Here is a 12,071-nt window from a genome sequence, read left to right as displayed (position 1 = left end):
GAGGAGTGTATGATGATGAAGAGGAGTGTATGATGAAGAGGGGTGTATGATGAAGAGGAGTGTATGATGAAGAGGGGTGTATGATGAAGAGGAGTGTATGATGAAGAGGAGTGTATGATGAAGAGGGGTGTATGATGATGGAGCGTGTGTATAATGAAGAGGAGTGTATGATGAAGAGGGGTGTATGATGAAGAGGAGTGTATGATGAAGAGGGGTGTATGATGAAGAGGAGTGTATGATGAAGAGGAGTGTATGATGAAGAGGGGTGTATGATGATGGAGTGTGTGTATGATGAAGAGGAGTGTATGATGAAGAGTGTATGATGAAGAGGGGTGTATGATGATGAAGAGGAGTGTATGATGAAGAGTGTATGATGAAGAGGAGTGTATGATGAAGAGTGTATGATGAAGAGGGGTGTATGATGAAGAGGAGTGTATGATGATGGAGTGTGTGTATGATGAAGAGGAGTGTATGATGAAGAGGGGTGTATGATGAAGAGGGGTGTATGATGATGGAGCGTGTGTATGATGAAGAGGGGTGTATGATGAAGAGGGGTGTATGATGATGGAGTGTGTGTATGATGAAGAGGAGTGTATGATGAAGAGGAGTGTATGATGAAGAGGGGTGTATGATGAAGAGGGGTGTATGATGATGGAGCGTGTGTATGATGAAGAGGGGTGTATGATGAAGAGGGGTGTATGATGAAGAGGGGTGTATGATGAAGAGGAGTGTATGATGAAGAGGAGTGTATGATGAAGAGGGGTGTATGATGAAGAGGGGTGTATGATGAAGAGGAGTGTATGATGAAGAGGGGTGTATGATGAAGAGGAGTGTATGATGAAGAGGGGTGTATGATGAAGAGGAGTGTATGATGGAGTGTGTGTATGATGAAGAGCGGTGTATGATGAAGAGGAGTGTATGATGATGGAGTGTATGATGAAGAGGAGTGTATGATGAAGAGGGGTGTATGATGGAGTGTGTGTATGATGAAGAGCGGTGTATGATGAAGAGGAGTGTATGATGATGGAGTGTATGATGAAGAGGAGTGTATGATGAAGAGGGGTGTATGATGGAGTGTGTGTATGATGAAGAGCGGTGTATGATGAAGAGGAGTGTATGATGATGGAGTGTATGATGAAGAGGAGTGTATGATGAAGAGGGGTGTATGATGAAGAGGGGTGTATGATGAAGAGGAGTGTATGATGATGGAGTGTATGATGAAGAGGGGTGTATGATGAAGAGGGGTGTATGATGAAGAGGAGTGTATGATGATGGAGTGTATGATGAAGAGTGTATGATGAAGAGTGTATGATGAAGAGTGTATGATGATGGAGTGTATGATGAAGAGTGTATGATGAAGAGTGTATGATGAAGAGTGTATGATGATGGAGTGTATGATGAAGAGTGTATGATGAAGAGTGTATGATGAAGAGGGGTGTATGATGAAGAGGAGTGTATGATGAAGAGGAGTGTATGATGAAGAGGGGTGTATGATGAAGAGGAGTGTATGATGATGGAGTGTGTGTATGATGAAGAGGGGTGTATGATGAAGAGGAGTGTATGATGAAGAGGGGTGTATGATGAAGAGGAGTGTATGATGAAGAGGAGTGTATGATGATGGAGTGAGTGTATGATGAAGAGGAGTGTATGATGATGGAGTGTGTGTATGATGAAGAGGAGTGTATGATGATGGAGTGTGTGTATGATGAAGAGGGGTGTATGATGAAGAGGAGTGTATGATGAAGAGGGGTGTATGATGAAGAGGAGTGTATGATGAAGAGGGGTGTATGATGAAGAGGAGTGTATGATGAAGAGGGGTGTATGATGAAGAGGAGTGTATGATGAAGAGGATTGTATGATGAAGAGGAGTGTATGATGAAGAGGGGTGTATGATGAAGAGGGGTGTATGATGATGAAGAGGAGTGTATGATGAAGAGGAGTGTATGATGAAGAGGAGTGTATGATGAAGAGGAGTGTATGATGAAGAGGGGTGTATGATGAAGAGGGGTGTATGATGAAGAGGGGTGTATGATGATGGAGTGTGTGTATGATGAAGAGGAGTGTATGATGAAGAGGAGTGTATGATGAAGAGGAGTGTATGATGATGGAGTGTGTGTATGATGAAGAGGGGTGTATGATGAAGAGGGGTGTATGATGAAGAGGAGTGTATGATGAAGAGGGGTGTATGATGAAGAGGAGTGTATGATGAAGAGGGGTGTATGATGAAGAGGGGTGTATGATGAAGAGGAGTGTATGATGAAGAGGAGTGTATGATGAAGAGGGGTGTATGATGAAGAGGAGTGTATGATGAAGAGGAGTGTATGATGAAGAGGAGTGTATGATGAAGAGGAGTGTGTGTATGATGAAGAGGGGTGTATGATGAAGAGGGGTGTATGATGAAGAGGAGTGTATGATGATGGAGTGAGTGTATGATGAAGAGGAGTGTATGATGAAGAGGGGTGTATGATGAAGAGGGGTGTATGATGAAGAGGAGTGTATGATGATGGAGTGTGTATGATGAGGGGTGTATGATGAAGAGGAGTGTATGATGATGAAGAGGAGTGTATGATGATGAAGAGGAGTGTATGATGAAGAGGAGTGTATGATGAAGAGGGGTGTATGATGAAGAGGAGTGTATGATGAAGAGGAGTGTATGATGAAGAGGGGTGTATGATGAAGAGGAGTGTATGATGAAGAGGGGTGTATGATGAAGAGGATTGTATGATGAAGAGGGGTGTATGATGATTAAGAGGAGTGTATGATGAAGAGGAGTGTATGATGAAGAGGGGTGTATGATGAAGAGGATTGTATGATGAAGAGGGGTGTATGATGATTAAGAGGAGTGTATGATGAAGAGGAGTGTATAATGATGGAGTGTGTGTATGATGAAGAGGGGTGTATGATGAAGAGGCGTGTATGATGATGAAGAGGAGTGTATGATGATGGAGTGTGTGTATGATGATGAAGAGGAGTGTATGATGAAGAGGAGTGTATGATGAAGAGGAGTGTGTGTATGATGAAGAGGGGTGTATGATGAAGAGGAGTGTATGATGATGAAGAGGAGTGTATGATGAAGAGGAGTGTATGATGATGGAGTGTGTGTATGATGATGAAGAGGGGTGTATGATGAAGAGGAGTGTATGATGATGGAGTGTGTGTATGATGATGAAGAGGAGTGTATGATGAAGAGGAGTGTATGATGAAGAGGAGTGTATGATGAAGAGGAGTGTATAATGATGGAGTGTGTGTATGATGAAGAGGAGTGTATGATGGAGTGTGTGTATGATGAAGAGGGGTGTATGATGAAGAGGGGTGTATGATGAAGAGGAGTGTATGATGAAGAGGCGTGTATGATGGAGTGTGTGTATGATGAAGAGGGGTGTATGATGAAGAGGAGTGTATGATGAAGAGGCGTGTATGATGATGAAGAGGAGTGTATGATGAAGAGGAGTGTATGATGAAGAGGGGTGTATGATGAAGAGGGGTGTATGATGAAGAGGAGTGTATGATGAAGAGGGGTGTATGATGAAGAGGAGTGTATGATGAAGAGGGGTGTATGATGAAGAGGGGTGTATGATGAAGAGGGGTGTATGATGAAGAGGGGTGTATGATGAAGAGGAGTGTATGATGAAGAGGGGTGTATGATGAAGAGGAGTGTATGATGAAGAGGGGTGTATGATGAAGAGGATTGTATGATGAAGAGGAGTGTATGATGAAGAGGGGTGTATGATGAAGAGGAGTGTATGATGAAGAGGAGTGTATGATGAAGAGGAGTGTATAATGATGGAGTGTGTGTATGATGAAGAGGGGTGTATGATGAAGAGGCGTGTATGATGATGAAGAGGAGTGTATGATGATGGAGTGTGTGTATGATGATGAAGAGGAGTGTATGATGAAGAGGAGTGTATGATGAAGAGGAGTGTATAATGATGGAGTGTGTGTATGATGAAGAGGAGTGTATGATGAAGAGGAGTGTATGAAGAGGAGTGTATGATGAAGAGGAGTGTATAATGATGGAGTGTGTGTATGATGATGAAGAGGAGTGTATGATGAAGAGGAGTGTATGATGAAGAGGAGTGTATGATGAAGAGGAGTGTATAATGATGGAGTGTGTGTATGATGAAGAGGAGTGTATGATGAAGAGGAGTGTATGAAGAGGAGTGTATGATGAAGAGGCGTGTATGATGAAGAGGAGTGTATGATGAAGAGGAGTGTATGAAGAGGAGTGTATGATGAAGAGGAGTGTATGATGAAGAGGAGTGTATGATGAAGAGGGGTGTATGATGAAGAGGAGTGTATGATGAAGAGGGGTGTATGATGAAGAGGAGTGTATGATGAAGAGGGGTGTGTCCATTCCAGCGCTCTCTTCCTCCGAGTCTCAGTCCTGACATTTTCTCCTCCTCTGTTCCTCATGTTATAAACACTAATGCTACTAAAGCTTTTATTTCCATTTTAAATTCGTGAGTTTTATTAAATTAAATTAAATTAAATTAAATTAAATTAAATTAAATTAAATTAAATTAAATTAAATTAAATTAAATTAAATTAAATTAGAATTAGAAAATCAAATAGATTTAACAGCAGAAGTAAGCAGTGATGAATAACTGAGCTGGTATTTTATTGTGGATGAAGTTTATTGAGCGATTTGTGCTTATCAATCCCAATCCCAGTCCCAGCCCCAGGATCAGGATCAGTCCCAGTCTCAGTCTCAGGATCAGTCCCAGTCCCAGTCCCAGTCCCAGGATCAGGATCAGTCCCAGTCTCAGGATCAGGATCAGTCCCAGTCCCAGGATCAGGATCAGTCCCAGTCTCAGGATCAGGATCAGTCCCAGTCCCAGGATCAGTCCCAGTCCCAGTCTCAGGATCAGTCCCAGGATCAGGATCAGTCCCAGTCTCAGGATCAGTCCCAGTCTCAGGATCACAAGCAGGATCAGTCTCAGGATCAGTCCCAGTCTCAGACTCAGGATCAGTCCCAGTCCCAGTCTCAGGATCAGTCCCAGGATCAGTCCTAGTCTCAGGATCAGGATCAGTCCCAGTCCCAGGATCAGTCCTAGTCTCAGGATCAGTCCCAGTCCTAGTCTCAGGATCAGGATCAGTCCCAGTCTCAGTCCCAGTCTCAGGATCAGTCCCAGTCTCAGGATCAGTCCCAGTCCCAGGATCAGTCCTAGTCTCAGGATCAGTCCCAGTCTCAGGATCAGTCCCAGTCCCAGGATCAGTCCTAGTCTCAGGATCAGTCCCAGTCTCAGGATCAGTCCCAGTCTCAGGATCAGGATCAGTCCCAGGATCAGGATCAGTCCCAGTCTCAGGATCAGGGTCAGTCCCAGTCTCAGGATCAGTCCCAGTCTCAGGATCAGTCCCAGTCCCAGGATCAGTCCCAGTCTCAGGATCAGGATCAGTCCTAGTCTCAGGATCAGTCCCAGTCTCAGGATCAGTCCCAGTCTCATTCCTAGTCTCAGGATCAGTCCCAGTCTCAGGATCAGGATCAGTCCCAGTCTCAGGATCAGTCCCAGTCTCAGGATCAGGATCAGTCCCAGTCTCAGGATCATTCCTAGTCTCAGGATCAGTCCCAGTCTCAGGATCAGTCCCAGTCTCAGGATCAGTCCCAGATCAGATCCAGTTCCAGTCTGATCATCACAGCGTGGTGTGTGTTTCAGATTAACTTCAACCACAAGACTTTAATAACAATAAATAGAACATAATAATAAATAACAAACATCCGATCATTAGAACTGGATTCATTCACAGGTTGCCAGATTGAGAGGATTGACACAAACGTGGGGTTTAATAAATCCTCAAACACCACACACAATTCTACTGATTTTATTTTAGATTCTAGAAAATATAATGGTCTAAATGACACATGCCTGCTTTATTATTAAATATATTTTTAATTATTTCTCTCCGAGTTTATTGAAGAGATTATTGTATAATTAAAGAAGGAGCAGAAACACTGAGGCTCTCACTGAGTGTTTATTAATATTAACGAGTCACAGTTTAAATTTCACATTATTATTATTCTTATTATTCTTTAATACTGTGATGAAATTTATCTTTATGATTAAATAAAGCAAAGTTCCAGCCGTGTGAAACGTCTTCAGGTGAAACTCGGCATGCAAAAGGAGAAAATAATAATAAAAATAATAATAATAATAATTACTCATGACTATGTTGATCTGCTAAATTCTAGCTGTATTAAAATAATCTTGTGTAATAGAGATGATGAATATTATATTAATACCATTTGAAATGAGAATTTTGTGGCTAGTTAAAGATGAGTGGAGGGAAAGACCACACATCAGCTGCTCTCACACCGCTGAGTCACGTCAGATGACCACGTCCAGGACAAAAAAAAAAAAACTTTTTACGTCACGAACAAAAGAAACGTGGAAATAATTAATTTCCTCCAAAAGTGCAAAGGTTTCTTACATCATGCACAAACACCACAGAGAGAAAGAAGAAGAAGAGAGAAGGAAGAGTGACACAAAGACTGGAGAGAGAGAGAGCAGGAAATAAAGGAGAGAAGGATGAGAAACAGAAAACGAGAGAGAGAGAAACAGAAAGAGAAATATTCCTCCTCCTGTTCTGATGATCAGCGTGAGGATTTCTCTCTGGTTCCCGGAGCAGTGAGCGTCACCAGGCGAGGGTTCAGGATGGGTTTAATGCGGCAGAGAAACCAGGACATCCACGTAGTTAACAGGGAAGAACCCCGACTGGCCGTTTATCACCCCTTCATACCAGTTCTCATCGATCTGATTGGTCAGCGTGATGATGTCACCTTCCTTAAAACCCAGCTCTCCCTCGTTCTCCGGATCAAAATCATACAGAGCGCGACAACACGGGTGATCCAGAGGAGCTGCAGAGAGAGAGAGAGACAGAGAGAGAGAGGGTGAGAGACAGAGAGAGAAAGAGAAAGATGGAGAGAGAGAGAGAGAGAGAGAGAGAGAGAGAGACAGAGAGAGAGGAGAGAGAGAGACAGAGAGAGAGAGGAGAGAGAGAGAGACAGAGAGAGAGAGGAGAGGGAGAGGGTGAGAGACAGAGAGAGAAAGAGAAAGATGGAGAGAGAGAGAGAGAGAGAGAGACAGAGAGAGACAGAGAGAGAGGAGAGAGAGAGAGGAGAGAGAGAGGGTGAGAGACAGAGAGAGAGAGAAAGATGGAGAGAGAGAGAGAGAGAGAGAGGGGAGAGAGAGAGACAGAGAGAGAGAGGAGAGAGAGAGACAGAGAGAGAGAGGAGAGGGTGAGAGAGAAAGATGGAGAGAGAGAGAGGAGAGGGTGAGAGAGAGAGAGAGAGAGAGAGAGAGAGAGAAAGATGGAGAGAGAGAGAGAGAGAGAGAGAGGACAGAGAGAGAGAGAGAGAGAGAGAGAGATGGAGAGAGAGAGAGAGAGAGAGAGGACAGAGAGAGAGAGAGAGAGAGAGAGAGGAGAGAGAAAGAGGACAGAGAGAGAGATGGAGAGAGAGAGAAAGATGGAGAGAGAGAGATAGAGAGAGAGAGAGAAGAAAGAGAGACAGAGAGAGAGGATAGAGAGAGAGACAGAGAGAGAGAGATAGGGAGAGAGGACAGAGAGAGAGAGAGAGAGAGAGAGACACAGAGATAGAGAGAGAGAGACAGGGAGAGAGATAGAGAGAGAGGAGAGGGAGAGAGAGAGAGAGAGAGAGAGGGGGAGAGAGACAGAGGAGAGAGAGAGAGACTTTTGACTTTTTACGCATCTTTATTTACACAAGTCACATAAAAGTCACAGTGACTTAATAAATAAGTAAGTAAATAAATAAATAAATAAATAAATAAATAAATAAATAAATACGTATTAAAATATTTTAAATATGAGTGATTAGTTTAGTTCTGCTGCAAAGTTAAGTTTCCTTTCTGCAACAGAACACAACACATTATCACAACACCACACACATTTAAACATCCAAGTCATTCATACTTTTATAAAAATTAAAATCTATTAAAATTCTTGACTTTATCAGCCTTTTCAGGATTTTTATGGCGTCACAGTCAGTGTTTTGTGCAATTTGGTTTTTCCGGCTCAGGTATATCACCATTTTGTCCTGACCAAATATAAAATTAATCAGTTGACACCTGAACCGGTGTTTCCTGACAAACTTAAAACCAAAAATAAAACACTGAAAAGTAAAAACAACATTAAAAGACCTTAAAATGCTCCGTAAAAACACAAACAGTGACTGTAACCTGGAGCAGTGAATAAAAGCATGAAAAACTGTTTCTCTCTGTGAACAAAAAGGACAATCATGTGCAACATCAGGATTTAAAACAGAAATAAAAGAGTTCACAGAGATAATACAGTGTAAAATCCTCCATTGGAGGTCGGCAGATTTTTTAGTTAACGGTGGTTTATACAGTGCGTCCACTCTGGTTTAAAATCATCAGTAAAACCATGTACACTTCTCCATGGGGTGTCCACCCTCCCACTCAGCTTCTTCTTATTTAAAACCTTTACACACGCTCTGTAGAGCAGCTTCCCCAACACTGACCCAAAGTCCATCTCCCCTTCACCCCGGCACTCCAGGAGGGGGCCTGCACACCCGTCGAGGTCAGGAGAGATGTCCAGCTGGGGAAAGGGTTCGTCCTCTGTAGGACCAGTCTCTGTGTGCTGATGGTCCATTAGCTGAACACACTTCTCTGATGTTAGTGCAGATCTCCAGCGGTGTAGGAGCTGATTGACAACACGCAGGGACCGCAGTCCCATACACACTGCCAGGTCCTCTGCCCTCGACAAGTCCGACCCCGCGATGTTCACAAGCTCCCGGAGCGTCACAATCCCTGAGGAGAGTTCTGGACAGTGCAGGGACGGTCACACTGGAGATGTCCAGTCTCCCGCCGTACACCAGAGGCTCCTCCAGCAGCCAGTGTAGCGTTCTACAGCCCTTGTTTTGTTTCTTAAAACAGTTCCAAATTTTAAAAAATCCACGGTAAAAGGCTGGTAGTCCAGAAATGTCCAGCATTTTTGTGTCCATTAAAAACAACGCTCTGTCCAGCCCCAGTCCTTGAACTGTGCGTAATAATCCACTGGCTGCTGCTCTTCATACTAAGTCTCCGGGTCCAGTGAGGAGTCTCTGGATGAACTGGAGGCGGAAGGCTGCGGCTCTGCTGGACAGCTGGACCAGCCCCGTCCTCCTTCCTCCTTCGGCAGATGAAGCACACTCTGTGGAATCCAGTGTAGACCGTCCCAGAAGAAGTCCACCAGCAGGGCCTGGATGTTTGCCAGCAGGTTCGGCGGCGGATCCACGCATGCCAGCTTGTGCCAGAGGGACGACGCAGTGAGGTTGTTGATGACCAGCGTTCTCCCCCTGTAGGACATCTTTGGAACCAGCCGCTTCCACCTGCTCAGTCTGCCCTTCACGTGCTCTACAGAACCTTCCCAGTTTTTACTTAAAAACTCATTGTTCCCCAGGTAGACACCCAAGTATTTAAAACCACCTCTTTTCCACACTAAGCCTCCTGGTAGTGACGGTTGCCCACCTTCCCACTCCCCAACTAAAATGGCTTCACTTTTAGACCAGTTAACCTTGGCGGAGGATAAAATTTGAAAGTCCTTTAAAATGTCAGTTAAAACATTGACATCATTCTGTGTGTTTATCATCACTACCAGATCATCTGCATAAGCTGATAAACATATTGAGGCATTAGCATGTGGAATATTAAAACCAGAGAGATTACTTCTTAACTTATTTAAAAGAGGTTCAATAGCTAGAGAATACAACATTCCAGAGAGGGAACAGCCCTGCCTGATCCCTCTGTACACTCTAAAAGGAGCACATAAACCACCGTTAACCTTCAGTACACTCTCAATGTCACTGTACAACACCCTGATCATGGCTATAAAACCTGGACTGAACCCAAAGGCTTCCAGCACCTTCCACAAATATTCATGTTCAACCCGGTCAAAAGCCTTTTCCTGATCTAGAGAAATCAGACCAGTCTTTAAGCCCAATAGCCTGGAGACCTCCAAAATGTCACGAATTAAATACACGTTATCGAATATGGACCTATCAGGCACACAGTACGTCTGGTCATGGTGAATGAGCTGCTCCATTACCTTAGTCAGTCTCGAGGCTAATGCTTTTGAGAGCAGCTTGCAGTCAGTGCACAGTAGTGAGACCGGGCACCAGTTTTTCAGGTGGGTCAGGTCTCCCTTATTCGGTAGCAGGGTCAGGACGGCCCTCCTGCAGCTCAACGGGAGTTCACCTCTCCGTACGCTGTCCCGTAGGACATCTAGCACGTCCTGCCCTATGACGGCCCAGAATGCCTTGTAGAACTTGACAGGGAGACCGTCTATACCTGACGCCCATCCATTCTCCATCCCCTGGAGAGCCTCATGAACCTCCTCCAGCGTCAGCTCCCTGTCTAGCTCTCTCGCCGCTTGCTCAGAGAGCTTTGGCAGGTCCATGAGGAAGCTGTCCTCCACCGCTTGTGCCCCTGACCACTCACTGCTGTACAGCTTCGAGTAGAAGCTTACTGTCTGCTGGCGAATGTCAGTGGGCTCAGATACGAGATCCCCTGATTCTGTTTGCACAGCATGTATAAATCTTTTCTGTCCATTCTTCTGCTCTAAACTGAAAAAGAACTTTGAAGGAGCATCCATCTCAGCAGCGCTTTTAAAGCGTGAGCGGACCAGCGCCCCCTGTGCTGTAATGTCTAACAGGTCGTTCATTTTGGATTTTTTACGTTTGAGGGCTTCAATATGCCTTCGATTTCCAGTGGCCTCCAAACGCTGGAGCTCCACCATTTCTATCTCCAGAGCTTTCAGAGATCTAACAATGTCTCTTGTGACATTGAGAGTGTACTGTTGACAGAATTCTTTGACTTGTGCTTTTGTCACATCCCACCACAGCTGAAGTGAACTAAAAGCTGCCTTCTCATGTTTAAAACAATTCCATAAATAAGTAAAAGACTCCCTAAAATTAGCATCTTCTAAAAGAGCAGTGTTAAAATGCCAGTAGGCACTCCTAGGTTTAACCTTCTCTTTAGTAATAGTACACTGGACCATACTGTGGTCAGAGATACCTACTGGAACAATAAAACACTTTGTAAAAAACGTCAGCTGATGCTTAAAACCATAAAAACGATCTAATCTCGCCAGGGAGAGTGTGTTATCTATGGCATGGGCCCACGTGTACTGTCTCTTGTTCTTATTAAAAGCTCTCCATATGTCGCTCAACTCGTGGGCCTCCACCATCTCCCACAGGCGCTTACGGGAAGCCATGTGAGGTTCTGTGTGGTTCCGGTCTAAATTATCTGTAGTACAGTTAAAATCTCCACCCAGAATTAAAATTTCTGCAGTGTTGCAGTCAGCAATGACATTATTCAGAGTATCTAAAAACATCATCCTCTCCACTGCACTGGTGGGAGTGTACACACAGATAAAAACTAAAACCTCATTCTCATAAAAAGTTTTCACTTTTAAAAGCCTCCCATTTAAAAATTCTTCAACTGAATAAGAACAAGGAATAAAACTGTGAGTAAAGAGCAAGGCGACTCCACCACTGAGTGTTGTGTTATGGCTTAAAATCACCAACCCATCCCACTCCTTCACCCAATCAGCAGCATTGCTGGTATCACTGTGGGTTTCTTGCAGCATGGCAACGTCAATGTGCTTCTGCTTTAAAACTTCATACAGTTTAGCTCTCTTGATTTGCTCTCTTGCCCCATTAATATTTAAACTCGCAATATTAACTCCTTTCATAAAAATAAATAAAATAAATAAAATTAAACAGAGGGTAAAAACCACTCTACCATAAAAAACACCACATTAGTCATCATCAGAGTTTTCCTTATTCACTCGTGATCAGTTTCTTCAGACGGAAAATTTCAACATCAATAAACGCACCTTCTCTTCTGAAGAACTTCACGTCATGAATGAACTGCTTACAGTCTGGGAAAAACTCTTCCAATGCTACATTTTTCTGCCATTTGGTGTTCCTTAAAAACTCTTTAATATCATCAGCTCTGTACACAACATTAACCTGTTCCTCCTGAGAATCGAACATTAAAACAGAGTCTGACATGCAGTCATCACTGTCTGATTCTCGTTCCTCCATCTTTGTGTCC

The 12,071-nt window shown here is 43.7% G+C and overlaps 1 protein-coding gene across 2 annotated transcripts in view; it reads right to left on the bottom strand.

The window, feature by feature from the left end:
- Positions 1-5,954: 5,954 nt before the first annotated feature.
- sh3gl2a (SH3 domain containing GRB2 like 2a, endophilin A1) overlaps positions 5,955-12,071 on the bottom strand; it is an 83,893-nt gene continuing 77,776 nt past the window's right edge. For both annotated transcript variants that reach the window (XM_058385912.1, XM_058385911.1), the window contains exon 9: positions 5,955-6,853. In XM_058385912.1, the coding sequence (XP_058241895.1) occupies positions 6,657-6,853 (197 nt within the window). In that variant the 3' untranslated portion in view covers positions 5,955-6,656. The remainder of the gene's footprint in view (positions 6,854-12,071) is intronic.

Source organism: Hemibagrus wyckioides, linkage group LG03 (assembly GCF_019097595.1).
Source record: "Hemibagrus wyckioides isolate EC202008001 linkage group LG03, SWU_Hwy_1.0, whole genome shotgun sequence".
Lineage (NCBI taxonomy): Eukaryota > Metazoa > Chordata > Actinopteri > Siluriformes > Bagridae > Hemibagrus > Hemibagrus wyckioides.
The sequence above is the reverse complement of the archived record's forward strand: the minus strand, read 5'-3'. Positions and strand labels throughout refer to the sequence as shown.